At 33.9% G+C, this 19,124-nt stretch overlaps 2 protein-coding genes across 2 annotated transcripts; one reads left to right on the top strand and one right to left on the bottom strand.

The window, feature by feature from the left end:
* Positions 1-60: 60 nt before the first annotated feature.
* Positions 61-12,913, bottom strand: LOC132307711 (plant intracellular Ras-group-related LRR protein 6). Its single transcript, XM_059805541.1, has 21 exons — positions 12,634-12,913; positions 11,360-11,423; positions 11,099-11,235; positions 10,890-10,976; positions 10,619-10,694; positions 9,845-9,919; positions 9,659-9,728; positions 9,470-9,547; positions 9,246-9,306; positions 9,030-9,108; positions 8,704-8,794; positions 7,268-7,328; positions 7,113-7,180; positions 6,897-6,967; positions 5,511-5,648; positions 4,640-4,744; positions 3,743-3,867; positions 3,555-3,651; positions 1,132-1,206; positions 853-908; positions 61-395 (listed from the first exon to the last, which is right to left on the bottom strand). The coding sequence occupies exons 1-21, from the start codon at positions 12,696-12,698 to the stop codon at positions 320-322; spliced, it is 1,755 nt and encodes a 584-aa protein (XP_059661524.1). The 5' UTR covers positions 12,699-12,913; the 3' UTR covers positions 61-319.
* Positions 12,914-16,147: 3,234 nt separating this feature from the next.
* On the top strand, positions 16,148-18,464 carry LOC132309747 (sugar transport protein 12-like). The gene is made up of 4 exons (XM_059808030.1): positions 16,148-16,289; positions 16,395-16,717; positions 17,213-17,848; positions 17,955-18,464. Exons 1-4 carry the CDS (start codon positions 16,148-16,150, stop codon positions 18,462-18,464), a joined length of 1,611 nt encoding a protein of 536 aa, XP_059664013.1.
* The last annotated feature ends 660 nt before the right edge of the window (positions 18,465-19,124 follow it).

The following is a 19,124-nucleotide window of genomic DNA, read 5'->3' as shown; positions in this document are numbered from 1 at the left end:
TCGACAATTATAAAAATAAAAAATAAAAAAATATCATGACATATCATACACTACCAAGTATATAATTAAGTTTGGCTTAGCTGTAATTACAAGTACTTTTGTTTATCAAATCAAACTTATTACAAGATCACTTGAAAGTAGCAGATGTTGACCGGCCAAAGGAAAAAAAAAAAAAAAAATGCAGCAAAGGTATATGTCTCACTCCAATACGCTCAACCACAAAATAATACAGTACTAATAATAATGCTCCTGCAAGTAAAACACACATAATACAAACACGCACAGAAGGAAGGAAATGAAGAAAAGAGATGCGAACAAACTAGTGTTCTAAAATCTTGTCCTTCAAATATTTCAAAACAGCTTTAGTTCCTCGATCCAAAATCGCCCTTCGGATGCTGCAAAGAATTATCAAAAACATATTAGGAAACGATCCTTCATTTCAAACTTAAAATGCCATTTTCAAGCAGCAAGAGAAGTATGATATAGCTCATGATAATGAATCATTTTATTTATTCTGCAATGGCAAAAATAAGTATACCAAGCATTTCTTTTAACATTTACCATCTCTTTTATCCCCGACCTTTTTCTAAAAAAATAATAATAAATAAATAAAAAGAGGAAAAAGGATATCGCCCAGGAAACAAGGGGTGGGTCACAACTCACAATTAATAAACTATCGAAATTTGTTTTGCCAGAGGAATTTATGTGCTTGAATACAGTTACGTAATGGGATGGATAATTGGATTGCTGGACTCTAATTTCCCAACAACATGGAAATAAAATTTTATAATGTAAAGAACTCTGTTTTTCGTTGACTAGAAGAAAAGGAAAAGAAAGAAAGACACAGTATACCTTCTCAGTGGATTTCCATCAAGTTTCAGTACCTGTAGGCTGGGCTCAAGCAAACCCTGCAGAACCAACTTTCCATATAAGCATGATGGAATGAATCAATGCAAAAATGGCGACTCTATTAGTCTACTGTTGTATTTCCATTTAAATAAATAAATAAACCACCAAAGAGGAAAGCATTTTTCTGTTTCATATCAATTAAGCCACCATGGGACCATTTCAATTGTACTATGAGAATGCATGCTAGGTTAACTGTAGAAGTAAAGGGCTTTGTATTCTGACCAGCTCTGGGGGAAGCACACTAATGTTATTGTCTGAAAGGTCAAGCTCCGTGAGAGAAGTAAGATTTTTGAACCCCTGCAATCCAATAATATATAGATAACAAGTTTTAGAAGCTTTACTGCAGAAAATTACCAATGAATAAAGTAGTTTTTAGATAGCACTTGAAAATAAATTTCATTGACTAAGCATACACACAAAAAGAAAACAATTGAATGGAATCAACAAAAGTAAAACATAGCACCAAATTTTCACATTGCACCATATTAATAAGCATTCTCAAGACAGATGCATATAAATACAAATAATGAGAAATAAAACACATTTACTCCAAAATCTGCTCCTAACCTAAGTAAGATGTTAAGCATGCTCATTTTCTTACAACTTTAATAAATATAAAATTTCACAATATTTTGGTAAGAACATCACTTTCTGATCTTTATGTAGGACAGTCTTAAGCAAGGAGAATTAAGGCTGCCCTGCAATCAAATATTGTGAGCTAGGAATTTCATTTTTACATGCGCACAAATGGCCAAAAATATTGAAGGTGAGATTAGGGTCTAAAGATTGGGGTTCGATATCCTAAACAGTGACCCAGGACCTAGAGTTTTGATTGTTAACTTTTTAAAAGACGATAGTACCAGACCCTGTTATAATATATGTTCTTTTGCTTTCTCACATCACAAATGGCCAAAAATATTGAAGTACAACCAATAACAGATCTCCTTAGCTTGTACACCCTCTCACTCCCCCTAAACAACATGCTCAAGAGATTGCTACATGTGCACACTTCCAAATCATTGTGAAGAAACACAACCTTGATGTCATCTTCAGATGACACGCTGGTGAAACTCTGGCAACAACTCACAAGATGTCATCAATGCCTTCAGCAGAAAAATGACACAAGATTGTGACTATATTGTAGTGACATCCAACAGCTAATATGGATAATAGATCTCCCAAAATCATTCCACAAAAGTTGTAATGGAAAAGGCTGGTGAAAGCCTTAATATCATGTAAAAAAGAAAAAAAAAAAAAAGAAAAAAAAAAAGGATAAGGTAACTGAGAGGATCAAAGTTGCATGCTGGACCTGAGTTGGGGTAAACGGGAAAAAATATATACTATAGACCACTATATGCATAATTGAATAGGTAAGATACTAACATGTCCATAATAATATTTTATTTAATTAAAATAAAAGCATCTCACAAAAGAGCACCAAAAGGGTGGCAATACAAACATGGTAACCAAAAAATATTTACATCCTAACTAGAAACAAAAAGGATTCAAACATTCTACAAATTCCAAAAATGACTGATGTAAGATTCCCCTTCCGACCCACTAAAGGACACTTAAAAAAATCACTCTTTAGTAAAACAATTGGCCTCCTTTCAGCTGCATCACATGAACAAACAAGAGCAGCATTCCAAGTCTTCTTTTCATCTTACTAATTAAACCACCTTTTAACTATGCAGGAAACCTGCGAGGCTGCAATATCTCAAACAAAGTCAACACCAAAAACCACACCTTCCTAAACCACTAAATGGACTGAATAAGAAAGGGGTCCACTGACTTCCCTGTATACACATAGTGCAAACTGAAAAGAATTTTTGTTCTCTTCGTTACTTTATCAATCGTTAGGATCTTCCTATGCACAGCCAACCCTGCAAAAACCACACCTTTGAAGGGACCACTGCCACCTAAATAGGCTTACAGAGAAAGCGTTTATCTGATGTTTCAGTGACACCTTGTGGTATGGCTTACCCTCTTTTTGACTTTGAAGCTTCCCATCTAAAATCATCCTTCCCTATTCACCATTCCATACAATATCTGATAACTTCACCACCGCCCTAACTCTGAATCGTGGACTGAACTCCAAAATCTGACATCCCAAATGACTTCATCTCCAAAGTTTCTACGGTAATCTGCCAATAAAACATCCTTGTACACCGACAAATAATTCTGGAACTGACTCGTCCAAAACCACATCCCCACACCATACGTCTATGTTCCCTTAAAAATAAAAATGTTTTTATACTCTGATTTATTTATTTTTTTTCTTGGCAGTATAACCGTGCCAACCTGATGAATATCCTTCCAAGTCATCCAAACGAAGGAGAAACAGTAAAATGAAAATGACAAGTCTATTCACCTGAATTGGCCCTTTTTATACTTTACAGACTATAGGGAATTGTCACTACATCCCAGCAAAGAAAGGGGAAACTGCACTAATACATTTTTCAGCAATTTTCTTGTGACCTAAGAAATCTCTTTGCTTGCCTTTACCAAAAGAAACAGCAGACCCAATTGTCACAACCAGGATCCTCTATTAAGTTCATTCCAGATCCTAAACCTAGGTCTTTAAGACATTCTGTGTCAAATATTCCAATGTAAAACATATGATGTATTTAACAGAATAGTTTTACCTCTGGGACCAAATGAAGCGAATTCTGGCTCAAATCAAGAACCCGCAATTGTTGTAAGCTCAATAAATCTGATGGGACTTCAGATATCTGCATCCGTCTGACCAGTCAAAATAAAAGGTGTGAGACAGATAGCACAGGTACGGAGGAAGTACCAAGTACGCAAACAAATTGATATCTTGCCAACAAACCTAAGGTAAAGCTCCTGCAACTGTGGTAAGCTAGAAAATGCTGGATGTTCTGGTAGAGAACCTGCATTACCACTTAGATCCAGAATTTGGAGCTTGGACACAGCTTGAAAGCCATCCGATGGAATCTATTGATCAGGCAAAAATAGGGTGCTTAATACAAACTAACTGCAGTATGTATAAACTGTTTAGTAAGGTATAAAAATTCTTTGAATTAACTCAAGCACTGTCCAAGTTTTGACCCCTAGTTTCTGGTTTTGTGATTTTGAGAAAAAAAACATTCCTTGAAGTATTTTAAAATGGAAGAGCCATTAACAGTGTTTCAGTTGCGTACTCTTTGATGTGCGATAGTTGATAACTTTTAAGCACTTAAAAATTCCTTTCAAACTTTGATCGCTATCAAACTGCTCTTTATATGTGCATGCCAGCCTCAGGAACAACAACAATAATAATTAAAGCCTTTTCGCAACTACTTGGAATCGGTTACATGAATCCTATGTGTATACATTTATATGCATATAAGCATCATTTGTATTGAATTTAGCATGCCTAACCGTCTTGAAATTGCTAAATGCTTAAAGCACTATGTGAGAGAGAAACAAAGATCTCTTCCAAGCAGTAGGGTTCATTTCATAGTCAACTGAAAAAATCTGTTCAGCAGTTATTTCATTACAAAATACAAATTTATTTTCACCATATTTCAGAATTGAAGACCATTTCCCTTCTATAGCATATGCTTCAAAAAAAGCTCTTAGTTTCTCATGAACACTTAGAAGAACTTCCTTTAATAGCAGGCAAGAAATACTTCTCCAGGCCTCAAACAAGTTCATTTCATGTTTACGATTGCATTGCCTTAACTTATGTGGCGCAACACAGAATCCATAATCAAATCTGATTTACCTGTCTGAGTTGATTATTGTCCAGCTTCAAACATGAAAGATTAGAAAGTGACTTTAAAATTGCATGTGGCCACTCTTTAATCTTGTTCCTAGATAAAATCAAAGCCTGCACATTTGATAAAGTATTGCAATGAGTAACAGCTTCGAGTAATCCGCCAAACTTGTTAACAGAAATGCAGAACTCCCAGAAAAATTTGGGCCCCAGCTATTGATTATTTGGATTACCAAGGACATAATTCAAGTATCAAATTTTGTTATTAACAAACATAATCTATCAAAAAGACTTCCCACAGGAAGGTCAGTAGACATGAGTACATGATACCATCATATAAAGGGTTTACAATAAAAGAAGTTTTGTCTTACATCAATCAAATTAGTTTCTAGGGAAAAAGCAAGGCACACGGGCTCAACAATCTTATTTAATCCAACAATGAATCACCCCATTAGATGCAGCCCAGAAAATACATGAAACAGGGAACTTCTGAACAGTAGAAAATTCCACAAAAATATCTGCTCGACAGATGGTCAGATTAGCAATAAGGCATACTTTTTTTTATAATAGAAAATATAAGGGCGGTCCATGAATATATTTGTAACAACTGAAATAAATGTTCATACACGTATTTGGATTTTCACTCGGATGGTTGGACCTGAAACAACCAACTGGACTTCCATATTACATTTGTTTACATGCTAAGTTTCGCCTCTATTGCAGAACAATGACCACCGTTTTCTCTAGTACCCAAAAAAGAGTTGAAACACTACAGAATATAAAACAAAAAATTTGTTTCCAATCAAGGAATAAATTACGTCATCCTTATTAACCTCTGGTTTCATTTTAATTGAGGAAAAGTTGGTAATAGAACTTTTACCTCAAGGGAAACACATGACAATAGTTCAACAGGTAGCTCTTCAATTGAATTCCTAGAAAGATCAACTTTTGTGATTTCAGTTGACTCCCACACTTCTGATGGGACAGCATTCAAACCCATCCCTCCTAAAGAAAGTTCCTGAAAAATAAAAAATGCATGAGATTTCCAAAATAAATAAATAAATAAAAACTGGATAGCAGACTGAAAAGTTGATTTAAAGTTGAAACAGAAGAAAATGATGTGAAGAGAGGGTTGCCGTATAATGAACGACAAGGCATTATACTTCAAAGCACATCAAAGCCTCGTTGCCTTGACATTCAGTAACCATTTTGTGAAAATTCCATCAAAGACTCATTCAGCCTCATTGCCTCGACATTCAGTAACCAAGGTGGCCCAGTTTCGGCCCATCCCCTTGATACACCAGTGCCATCATTGGGGACAATACTGTGTTTAACAAGGGAGTGAATGAATCTTCACTTAAGGGTCAGTTGATTTGAGGATGGTACTGAAGAGATATATTGCAGGATTAGAAAATAGTGTAAAAAATGCAAATACTCAACATATTGTGTGAAGTACATGTATTTATGCAAGAATGGCTACAGTTGACAGAGATTGTGTACTTCCCCTTCCCCTTTTTGGGAGTAAATTGAGATTGTGTACATTTTTAAAGGTCCCATGCATTTTGTTTGAGGTAAAAAAAAAATTCTTTTCTTTTTGTGCTTTTACTTGAATATTTGCAAAAGCCTAATAAAAAGTTTTCAAACCCTCAAACCCACTGAATTGAATGAAGCTTTAAACTAAACCACTGATAAGAAACGATATTTCCCAGTTCTGGTCCCACAACAGAAGGGTATTGAGGGAAGACTCGGGACAGACCCTGACCTTTAATATTTCACAAAGTGGTTGCTCTAAGGCTCAAACTTGCAATAGTGGTACTGATGCTCAAGTGTTTTGTCACTGAACCAGGCAATGGCCCAGATACATCATGGACAATTACTGCCATAATTTGAATATAAACAATACTCTCCATACATCTTTTGAGGAACTTTTTTGCTATACTCACAAAAAAAAATTCCATTGATAATATGACTGCATAATTTGAGTTACAGTTAAGATTGAATTTTCATTAATTGAGAAAAAAAAAAAAAAAAAAAAAAAAAAAGGGTAATTGCTAAAATTATTGAACACTAGGGCCAATCTCTTGGATAATGATAAGTTTATTTAGAAAATTTGAGGAAAAATGATAAAATGCCATTTTTCAGGGACAATCTCTTCATACTCACAGATCATTCTTATGTAAACAAAAACTTTCTACATGCAAAAATGCTTCAAGAAGAGGAAAAAGAAGAGAGACGATACAAAGTACAGTGAGCTATAAATAAATACCTTTGAAGTGAGGGACAATCGAGATGCCTTAGCAATTACATCCTCTTTTATTGTGGCAGTACCTCCAGAGTCTACATAAGAAAATTTTATTTTTTAAGACAAAGGTAAAATTAACAAGAACTATAAATTATAAATATGGGACTATGATATTGCAAAAATTCCTGCTTGACGCTTTAAAAGCATAGGTCCAAATACAAGTACTAAGAACTGAAATACCTTCATCAGTTGGGAGTCTACTTCGAAGAAACTTCAATAGAGCAGTTGTAGGTCCAGATACCAATGAGCTGAGACAGCACAAAAGTTAGTTGTGTAAACTCTTAAAACCAATGTAAGCACTGAATTGTTAAAAAAACCAAGGAAATAATTCAAACCTTCGAAGTGTTCGCAAAGGATTGCCAGTCAGCAAAAGTTTTCGCAAAGTTGTCATCATGCCTAGGTGATGATTTGTAGCATCATATACATATTAAATCGTATAAATATTATAAGGAAAGCAATATCAATGGAACACACAAAATAAGTCCTTTGTAAGATGGTTACTATAATTGGCATAAAAGTATTCCAGGTGCATTAGATGGATGAAAAGGAACCACAAAAAGTACGGATGGAGAAAGATGATGATGATGACAGTGACAATAACCATGAAATCCAATTACAGGACACTTTGTCCAATTAAGTTAATGAATTTTTTTTTTTTTGGGGGGGGGGGGGGGGGGGGGGGGGGGGGGGGGTGGGGTGGGGGTGGTGTTTGTGTGCTAAAAGAAGGAAAAAGTAGCAATTTTTTGTTAAAAGTTACAGCAATGTCATTTGTAAGAACTTGTTTTCTTCTCATATTTTCAGATCGGAAGTGATCTTCTCTGCACTCTCTTGAAAGGTGCACACTACTTAATGTTGAACCAAGTGCTAGACATAGAAAAGGCGGAATATAGCACGCAATCGCTAGGTAATGGTTTCCCTTCTCACTTTCATACAAGTATAGATTTCCTCCTTAAAAAATTGACAGGAATGCTTTCATTTGTAAAATTTCATGTGCTTAACAAAGAACGTTGTACATATTACTTGATTCATCAAGTACCAGTTTCCCTTTCGAATTGTCAGAATAGCATAAGAGCGTCTCACTCAAGTGAGAGGTGTACTTGAGCTTGTAACGACAAGTACTAAACCGACAAATTGACAGATAGCATGCATTTTTCAACCAACAACTTTTTCCGGATGGCGTTGATCTTCACATTGCTCGAGGCAGTGCTTTACTTTAAGGTGCTTTACTTTAAGTTGCATCGACTTAAATGCTAAACAATGTTACTTTAAGTTGCATCGACTTAAATGCTAAACAATGAAGAGAACAAATGAATAAGTTGAGTATGCACATACTGAAGATCTCTTGATCAGTTGATCGGACACTCATTTCCCTTTCAGATTGATTGCATCTCAGTCAGATAAACAACTTGGGTTTAGATCCAACACCATACTGTCCCCCTCCCATTTTCTTCCAAACAGCCAAAATATACAACTTCTCATTCCTTGGTTTAGAACATATGCTAATTTGCTTGGGACTACTTTGGCATGGGAATTTACCAAGGATGGACAAATCAAGTGGAATGGTAACTCCAATTTTTTTCTTCCCCTAATTGTGTAAACAGCCAGAAGAGAGTGATAAAAAGCGCAACGTGGTTTTGTGCAATCATTCATTACTATGTGAATTAGGCGGGAGTGCATTGTTACTTAATTGTGTCTCAGTGTGTATATGCCTCATAAAGCACATCCAAACTAAACTAATTCCACTTACTATGAAAAAGAATGCTAACCTTACCGATCTCAGAAGGCAAGCCAGATAATGAATTATTTGATAAATCCAGAACGGAAAGACGCAATTTGCACGCTTCCACCGGATACTCCTTCAACTGCATGGATTATATAATAATTAGAGGCAACATCACGATTTAATGTGACTCCCAGTAAAGTTTTATTTGGTTGGAAGTCCAAAGACCATGTCAAGAAATGGGTTTCACATGACAGATCAAAACAATTCATTATCAAGCCCATTTGTCACAACAAACTAATGTAAAAAGAACGCATTCTTCAAGAATCATACTGTAGATTTCATAGAGGAGCCGAACAAAAATATCTTCATTTCACCTGGTTTGAGTGAAGATCTAATGTCCCTAAGCGAGGAAGCGCTCCTAATTCTGCTGGTAATGAAGACAGCATGTTGTTTCTGTAAATTGAAGAAATAAAAATATTAGATGAATGTCAAAGATGTCAAAAGATAAAATAATTGAAACTCTTTGTCCTCTGGGATGTGGGAAACCCTAATGATCTAATTGCATCTCACAAAATGAAAAAGAAAATGACCCCATGTAAAACTCCACAAGGGAAGAACAACCCATTATAGATGACGGGATTGATGAAATTCCTGCAGCATTCATACACACAGATAACAAATCAGGAGTTGAAAATAAATGAAATAAAATAATAAAATAATGAGGAAACATTAGTTATTAAGGAAAATTTTCAATCAGAGCTTTAAGCGCTCGCATGCGAATAAATTTGTGCTGATTATAAGAAAATTCACTCACTGTTCTGATGAAGGTCAAGACGAATGAGACGTGAAAGGCATCCAATGGTCTCCGGTATACCACTCAGCAAGTTTTTTGCTGAAAATTTGGCAAGTGTAAATGCAGTTTTAGAATATCTATTACTTTACTCCAAATGGAATGAAAAGTGAGACAAAATGACCAATTCAATAGCATGAATTCGGATATTACATGCATTGAGTTCTGTAAGCATGGTACATGATGCAATTGTATTTCCAGATAACACTGTTAGCTTGTTTCCCTGGCAAGGATAAAAGATACATTAACACACTTAAACCCAAGCATCTCCATCATGATCTCTTAAGGTGAAAAAACCTAAAGATCACCAAATATACAAATAAGAAAAGTTCCTGATACCTCCACATCCAGCTTTGTCAACTTTGAACAGTGCACTAGATCTTCAGGCAAGCTGGTTATAGAATTGTTCGATGCCTGATATAAATTTATCATAAATCCCTTATAGAGGCTTAAGCATCTCAAACTAAGTGATATGCCACCAATATGAGTAAGAAAGTGTCCAAGTTTAACAGTTCATATAATGGCACCAAAACTGCAAAGGAAATGGGACCACCTACTCAAAATATTCTATATTGGAGATCACAAATGCTAAAAATTAGACAATCTCATTGATCAATGATAACCAACCGTATATGACTCCATGTTGTGCATCCTGACACGCACTCACAAGCATAAAAATTAGACGGTCAGACCTACATCAGTAGGTTTGAAAGCCAAACAGAAACCCATTTAATTTAAGCAGGATCAGGCTAGTAGGCAGGTACAGATAAAAAAATTGACAAAATATCTTGCCTAAAAAAGACACAAATTATATTACAAAATTACTTATCGCCTGGATTTGAGATATAAATTGAATTACCAAATAATAATATGTTCTATATGGAACAATATTAATTGCCATTAGTTAATACTGATACATCAATAGATTACTAATACAATGGCCAAACACATTGCAACTAAAAAAAAAAAATTCACTATGCAAATAAATGTGCAGAAATATTGCAACTCAAAACCACACAAAGTTTGAAATATATAACCAACACATGCCAAAATCAAGCAAGTTGACAGATTGGCTCAAACTTTCAAAGTTTGGTCATGATCATAAGGCATTACCTTGAGCTCTGATAATTCTAAACATCTTCCAAGGGAGCTTGGGAGATCCTTTAATCGATTATTTGAACAATCAAACCTGAAATAATAGCATTAATACAGAACAATTCAACCATGAATGGCAAACAAATTTAATTCATATGTTCATGAGCAGGCATAATGAAAACAAACATGGCATTAGGATTACTATTCCATTTATGCATACATACAAAACCCATTTTCTTAATGCAGATCCTTATAGACCAAGAACAGAAAAACTAGTAAAGAATCATACTTGACCAAAGAAGTTGCTGATCCAACTTCTTCAGGTATATTGAGTATTAGGTTGAAGGACACATCTAATGATTTTAACATCTGGAGCCTGTCAAATGAAAATAAAAGTATCAACACATTGTGCACTTGTAAGAGAGAGAGAGAGAGATCACAACAGAAAACAAGAAAAATTCAAACAGATTAATGCCTAAACAGGTTCTAGTGACATACTCTCCTATGGCAGCTGGAAGGTGAGAAAGCTTGTTGTGGCTAATATTCAGAACAGATAATAGAGGTAAATTTTTTACGTCTTCTTTTAACGATTCAATATTGTTATGAGCCAAGATGAGCTTCTGCAGCTCCACGGCCTACATATGTGCAATGAAACGCATGGTTAGAGGTATGGATAACTCAGGAAAGCAAATTTATCGACACAATGGTGCGAGAAGCTTATATATCATAAAATAGTTAAATAAGAAGTGTGAATAATACCTCCCACCAATTTTCACCCTCCCCAACTGCATCCAAACTTTTGTATACCTCCTCGGGCACTTCCCTGAAATAAACTTTAAAGTATAAGATATAGAAGCAAAGAAATAAAATTCAACATGTGCCCGTGTTTGGTTGCAATTCAGAAAATACACCAAAAGAAAGCAATTGATGGATTCTACAAATTAGTGCTAAGAGGGATTGAATCTTAATGAGTGTAATTATTCTCCTTCTTGGACATGGTAAACAAAATTCATAGACCTGAAACTGTTAAGTGCCATTTACACAAATCACAAGTACCGGATTATCTAATTGTGCAACTGAGATGTGCATGAAAGGGTAAAAGATATATCAATATGAAAACACTAGTGGTTCTGAGCCCATTGACTCATGTATAAATGTGAATGGGAAAAATGCATACAGCTGGACCACCCACCACCATAAAACATATACCAATTGCGCATATTTTATATTGATAATTTCAAGTAATTTTTTTCATTAGCATGAGAAATTTAACTCTTAACAAATGTATATATATGTGTGTGAGCTTCTCATCTGCTTAACTCAAGAAAATTTTCCAAATACTTGGGGTCAACATAAATAATTGCCATGCCCATTGCCCCCAAACACACACACACATGCACAGACATGCAAGGAGAGGTAGCATTTACAAGCAAGTTTTCCGATATCTATCAACAACAATGGACATAATTTTATTCAATGGTGAAAAAAAAATATTTACTTTTGGAGTTAAAAATTCAATGGAGTAAAAAAAAAACACAACACTTTTGGAGTTTAAAAAGTTGCTAATCTGATTTGGTGTATGCGAATCCTAAACAATTAAGAAATAAATAAGAAAAAAGTAAATTTGGGAAGGGAAGGTTTGCAAGGTTGATGAATAGTCGCTCAATCAACTCATACATTATAAATTTAACTAAGAATGCAAATTAATTTTTCTTAATTTTGGACAGTTATCAAGAGCTTCTAACAATACAATAAGTTTAAAGTTTGTCCCTTTCTTACGATTTTGAAATCAAAACCATTAAAATGAATCAAAATAAAACAAATTGTAGAAAGATTAAACAAGATTACATGCCGAAATATAAAAAATCTTCACACAATATATATATATATATATATATATATATATATATATATATATATATAAAAACAAATAAAAGGATATTTACATAAATCGAGAAGCTAATGATACAAATGGAGTAACATAAACGATAGTAACAGGGCAATTGGCATGGTTGAGAAATAAGGGGAGTGACCTGAGAGAGCGATCTGATAGGTTGAGAGAACCGGAGGTTCTTGCAGCTTTCAGCACCCGATCCATCGACTTTTATTTCGTTGGTGTAGCGGGAAAAAGGAGATAAGAGTTGAGTTAGCTTACAGATCTCTTCTCTCATCGATCTAATGTCCGCTTGGGCAAGCAAATGCGGTGCGTTGAGACGACAGATCAGATTTTGACATTGGACCTGACCTGATCAATAAAGGGAACAGAGTACGCATAAATGGCGAAGGGGAGCAGTTATCGGGAGCTTAGGTGGTAGGAAAAATAAAATAAAATAAAAAAAAAAAAAAAAAAAAATCTGAATAAACCTTCTACATTTATTTGCAGGTCGAGTTCTAATATGAAAGTTTTACATTTATTGCATGTGGAGTTTTAATTAGAAGTAATCTATTTATTTATTTATTTTTATTTTTTTGCAAATTTTTTGAAGTAATCACCCTGATGTAAAAATATAACTTGGTGTCACATGAACTTTATTAATTACAACAAGAGGAATGATATTTAAGGGCGTGTTTGCAACGTATTTTTGTTTTGCATTTTTATTCTAACCTGAAAACATAAGAGGTGTGTTCAATACTATTCAAAAGCATGTTTTAGTAACATTTTATTTGTTGTAAGATTTTTTAAAACAAAAATATGTAAAATATGTTTTGTAAAAAAGTGTTGCTGGTTTGAAAATAAAATGACTAATCATTTAAGAGTTTTTTTTTTTTTTCCTTTTTGGGTACAGTTTATCGCTATGGTAGTTTTGCTATAGTGCAAAAGCAATCGGAAACACCAATTTGGTGCTTTTAGTTTTGTGCTTTTTTTCGAAAACGTTTTGGCACTATTCAAATTGCAACAACGTTATAAGACGCGTTTATGTAATTTTTTTTTTAATTATTAGAGAATGTTATTTTGTTAATTTAATTTATTTGTTATTAAGAGAGATATTTTAGAGAATTCAATTTGAAATTTATTTCATTCTAAATTTTAAATTGGTCCAACTAAACAGTACTATAATGGTTATTATCATTTCATTCTTACACATTTTATATTTACAACCAAATAATATGATGAGAATAACCATTCAATTCCATTCTCATTCTCATTCTATTCCCACTTGCATTTTATTTCATTCCTGCACACCAAACTTTGCATTAATCCATTCAAAATTAAATGTTGAATTGAGTTATCAAACAACATCCTAATCTTCCACCGGATAAAAATATAACTTGGTGTGTTAACTTGAACTTAAAAAATAAAACACAAGAGGCCGGAATCATATTTAAGGGTGTGTTTGCCAACATCCTTTTGTTTTGTGCTTTTGTTTTATTTTTCTCTTTTGGGTACTATTCATCACTACAGTGTTTTTGCTATAATGCTAAAGCAATTGGAAACACTAATTTGGTTTTTTCGATTTTGTCATCTTTTTGGAAAACGTTTTGGCACTATTTAAATCCGTGCAAACATTATCAGACAGGTTTATGTGTTTTGCTTTGCTATAACACATTATTCAAAGCAAAAAACATGAAACAAAAGTGGTTATCAAACATAGCCTAAGTGACCCATACTACCATGAGACATCTTAAAGTGACCCATACTAGAGACTCAATTTAATGCATATAAATGTTATAAGTTATTATTCACTTTGAATTTTTTTTTTCTTTCTAATCAATTAGGGTTGAGTTTGGGTTGAAAATTTTAATCTGAATCTAATTAATGTTGTACTTAGGCCCAAACTCAATTAAAGTTCAGTCCAATTTTTAAGTGTTGACAATTATTTTTATAATTAGGGTTAAGTTGGGTTTAAAAAATCATTTAACCTAAATTTAATTAGGGTTGAGGTGCCAACAACCCTAGATGAACTTAAACTTGAACTTGAACCTAAATTTTATTTTATTTTATTTTTTATAATCTTTTAAAAATATACTATATATATTCAATTATTATTTTTCCTATGCTATATAATTTCAATGATTTCAATTGTGAAAAAGTTAAGATTGTTCATCTTTTAGTCTTTATATTAATTATGCTTGGAATAATAAAATATCAGCAAGTTTCATAAAGCTAGTGTGATACAGAATGTTTATACAATAAAAGTCAAGAGTGTAATCCGAATTATAATCCAAAATATCAGTCTAAGTTGTAAATTCGAATTCAACCTAAGTTAAAAAAAAATTAAGAATAGAATAGACTCGAGTTAGAATTAACAATTTTGTCTGTTGAATTGGGTGAAGTTGTACCTCAGACCTGCCAACCCACACAAGTCACACACCAAAAGAAAAATGAAAATGAATTGAATCAAAATTTACATATTTGGTTTAATTATCTAATTTTTTTGAACAATTACATAACATAATAAACAACTTTGTAGGACCCACTATAAAGTAAATTATTTTTCTTATTATTTTTTTTAATATAACAAAAAATATATAGTCTAATAATATTATGCCAGGTTAGTGCAGAAGAATTTAAAGAGACAAGCATATATATTTATTGAATCTAAAGAGACAAGTATAATTATTAGGAAAGAATCTTCCATTCACAACTATTGTTAGAATCTCTCTCGGGCTAATGTAAGAATTGGAATAGGTGTCATTTTATAATATTAAAAAAAATTAAATAAAAAAAGAAAAATAAGTCACTTAAATAATCTCACATTCACAACTAATGTTCGAATCTCTCTCGGGCTAATGTTAGAATTGGAATAGGTGTCATTTTGTAATATTAAAAAAGAAAAAGAAAAAGAAAAATAAGTCACTTAAATATCTTCCCGTTATAATATTAATAAGTTATTTTAATACCGTTGAGTAATACGGAGTATTATATAACACATCAGAAGAACCGAGATTCCTTCAAAAGACCGACATATGCAAGTATTATCCTATTGGTTTTTTTTTTTTAGCTATCTAGTATTATAGAATTATTAGGATAGTTATATAAATGCATACTTTTAAAAAATTAGCTCTCATAATTTAGAAATAGTTTTAGGTGGTTGAGTACAAGTACAAGTACAAGTACAAGTGTGAGAGACTAAGTACAACATAACACAAATACCATCCAATAAGAATTCTAGGTTACTTAACTTGTAAGAGGATTGTAACAGGACAAGAAGTTGTAACAGGACAAGAAGTTGTGTAATTAAGCATTTATTTAACTTTATTTTTTATTATTTTTTCTTTGGATGATAAAGTAAACACATATTTTTTTGCACACGCCGGAACTCGAACCCCTCCTCTCTTCTTTGAAGTTGGAGAGGTTATATCATTGGGCGAGAAATTAGCTAATTATATAATTATATAGTTTATCCAAGTTATCTAATTATAGCTAGAGTTTATCCAAGTTATCTGATTAAAAGAAATTAAGGTGAGTTGTAGAAGGAGTAGGCTTTGTCTGAAGTCTATATAAACCAGTGTATGTACGTAGTCATCTCTTTCCTGCGTACAACAAATCTCAATTTGATTTTCGTGTTTAGATTATTTTTCTCTGTTGCATTTTAGTTGCCAGCAATGGTGGGTGGTGGAGTTACTGCTAATGGTGATCCTAATATGGCGAAGGCATATCCCGGTAGAGTCACACGGCATGTCACTATGGCTTGTATCTCTGCAGCATCCGGTGGGCTAATGTTTGGATATGACATTGGCATATCCGGTACGTAATTAATCTAGATTTCTTCATCTTCATCATTCTTTTTTTCGTTAATTTATGTATTTTTTTTTTTTTTTTTTTTTTTTAATTAATTTTACATTTATGTAGGTGGAGTGACATCAATGCCTGCCTTTTTGAACAAATTCTTTCCCGATGTTTATCGCAAGGAAGAGCTCGATCATTCGGTCAATCAGTACTGCAAATTCGACAGTGAGACATTGACAATGTTTACTTCGTCCTTATACTTGGCCGCTCTTCTGGCGTCTTTCTTCGCATCGGGGGTCACCAGAAAGTTTGGCCGCAAAAGTTCAATAGTCTCCAGCGCTGTTATCTTCTTCGTGGGTGCTCTTTTTAATGCTCTCGCGGTAAAACTGTGGATGCTTATTGTCGGACGTATTTTATTGGGTTTTGGAGTTGGTTTTAGCACTCAGGTATATATTTATTTTTATTTATTTATTTATTTTTCTGAAGACCTAGATTCAATTTAATTCTTGGATTAGTTTTGTAGAGCAAATCTTTAAGTAGTTTTTATTTTTTTTATAGTCACCAATCACAACAGGAGAGATTTGTTGACACTTCCGCCTTTTGTTTGAATTATTAATTCCATCTATTATTACAATTGGTAATATATATATGTATATATACATACATATATATCACTCTAATTTATCCTACTTTTCTTTCTCGTATATATCTGAATAAATATTGGTTAAATTTAATGGATATATTTATAATTAATTAGGTCCTAATTAATGTTTTTACTGCATAACCCTAGCGTTTTGGAGGGAAACTAACCACATTAATTGATCAAATTTGAAGTAGTATTATAGAACATGCATGCCTTTATTAATTTGTACGTCTACATATATATATATATATTTGTTGTTTAAAGTTGATGTTGATGAAGCAATATTTTATGCATGCAGTCTGTGCCAATGTACCTCTCAGAAATGGCTCCATACAAACGCCGTGGTCTATTCAACTCATTGTTCCAGTTTAGCATCACAATTGGTATACTGATAGCCAATTTGGTTAATTTCGTCACCGCAAACATGAAAAACGGCCAGGGATGGCGCTACAGCTTGGGTGGTGCCGGAGTCATAGCTCTGATCATCGGAATCTCTGCCATTTTCAATCCCGAGACACCCAATTCTCTGATTGAGAGAGGAGACTACGAGGAGGCTAGAAGGAAGCTCCAACAGATCCGGGGAGAGGATCTCGACGTTCAGGCCGAGTACAATGACTTAGTGGCGGCTAGTCGTGCATCACAAGAAGTGAAGCACCCATGGCGCAACCTCCTAACAACCAGAAAATATAGACCCCAACTCATCTTGTCCATTCTCATCCCATTTTTCCAGCAACTCACGGGCATCAATGTCGTTATGTTCTACGCCCCGGTGCTCTTCAAAACCATTGGCTTCGGAAGTAACGCCTCACTCTTCTCGTCCGTAGTTACCGGGGGTTTCAATGTGCTCGCCACTGTTGTTGCTATTTTTGCCGTTGATAAATGGGGCAGGAGAGCTCTGTTTTTGGAGGGTGGTATACAAATGTTCATTTTTCAGGTACAGTTAATTAGAACCATATGGTCCATACAGAGTATTAATTATTATATAGTATAGTAATGATTATATAATAATAATATTTAATAATATCCATTAATGTATGCAGATTGCAGTGGCCGCTCTCATTGGGAACAAATTTGGGATGTCCGGTGTGGTGACCGACTTACCACGGTGGTATGCTTGTATTGTGGTAACGTGCATCGTCTTTTTCGTTGCTGGTTTTGCTTGGTCTTGGGGACCATTAGGATGGCTGGTACCCAGTGAAATTTTGCCACTAGAGATTCGTTCATCGGGACAAAGTATAGTGGTTTCTGTCAACATGTTGTTCACCTTCTTGATTGCTCAAATCTTCCTCATGATGCTTTGTGCCTTCAAGTACTGGTTATTCGTCTTCTTTGCTTGTTTCGTGGCCATCATGACCCTATTCGTTTATTTTTTTGTGCCGGAGACGAAGAACATACCCATCGAGGAAGTGTCACAAGTGTGGGAAAAACATTGGTACTGGAAAAGATTTGTGGACCACCAAGCTGTGGAAACTGAGTTGGCTGTCCAGAAGACAAAGGAGTCTGCTGTAGAGGCTGAGTTGGATAGCCAGAAGAGAAAAGAGTCTGCATAGTAGTCTTAGATTTTGATAGGCTAGTCTAGGATGGTTCTTGTACCACTTTGGGAATTTTTAGATTTTTTCAGTATTTCCTTATTGGTAGATTCGATTTATAAGTTTATAATAAAGTTATTTGGATTGCATATATGTTATTTTATTTTATTTGATTTGATTGTTCATGTCATGGTTGGTTGGTTGTCATATTTTTTTCACTAAAATATAGTCCTGCGCGCCATACAGATTGTAGCGGTTTTGATGGTTACTGGTCCTGTATCTAGGTATGGTTAATTTGTTTGGCGTGGAGAGTAGGCTTTCAGATCCCTAGATCGGGGACTTTATTTGCTCATGCAAGGATGCATTGTTACTACAGTATTTTTTTATGGGTTAAAATTATAAAATTCCTAATTTTTTACGGGTTAAAATCATAAAATTCCCGCAACTTTTAAATTTTGATCATAAAATTTCAATCTATTTTAAAAAATTCCTAAACTTTTAAAAAGTGATTACATTGTCCCAATATTTGTACCCAACCCGTTAATCGGGTCATGAAATGATACATTTAACCTTATTATTTAATATTAAATTAAAAACTAAATTATTTTTAAAAATAACAAAAATATCCTTTAAAATTACAAAAAATTATATTTTAGAGAGAAAGGGGTGAGAGTTATAGAG

Source organism: Cornus florida, unplaced genomic scaffold (genome assembly GCF_030987335.1).
Source record: "Cornus florida cultivar Cherokee Brave unplaced genomic scaffold, ASM3098733v1 CherokeeBrave_3.0.0_Hap2_Chr05, whole genome shotgun sequence".
Taxonomy (NCBI): Eukaryota; Viridiplantae; Streptophyta; class Magnoliopsida; order Cornales; family Cornaceae; genus Cornus; species Cornus florida.
This window is presented reverse-complemented; position numbering and strand designations above follow the sequence as displayed.

Excerpts from the sequence above, each read along its gene's own strand:
- LOC132307711 (XM_059805541.1), bottom strand. The coding sequence starts at position 12,698 with ATGGATCGGGTGCTGAAAGCTGCAAGAACCTCCGGTTCTCTCAACCTA. Across the intron at positions 5,649-6,896 it reads GATTGTCCCTCACTTCAAAG|GAACTTTCTTTAGGAGGGAT; the intron begins GTATTTATTTAT and ends TTTATTTTTCAG. Across the intron at positions 396-852 it reads GATGGAAATCCACTGAGAAG|CATCCGAAGGGCGATTTTGG; the intron begins GTATACTGTGTC and ends AATTCTTTGCAG.
- LOC132309747 (XM_059808030.1), top strand. The coding sequence starts at position 16,148 with ATGGTGGGTGGTGGAGTTACTGCTAATGGTGATCCTAATATGGCGAAG. Across the intron at positions 16,718-17,212 it reads GAGTTGGTTTTAGCACTCAG|TCTGTGCCAATGTACCTCTC; the intron begins GTATATATTTAT and ends TTATGCATGCAG. Across the intron at positions 17,849-17,954 it reads TACAAATGTTCATTTTTCAG|ATTGCAGTGGCCGCTCTCAT; the intron begins GTACAGTTAATT and ends TAATGTATGCAG.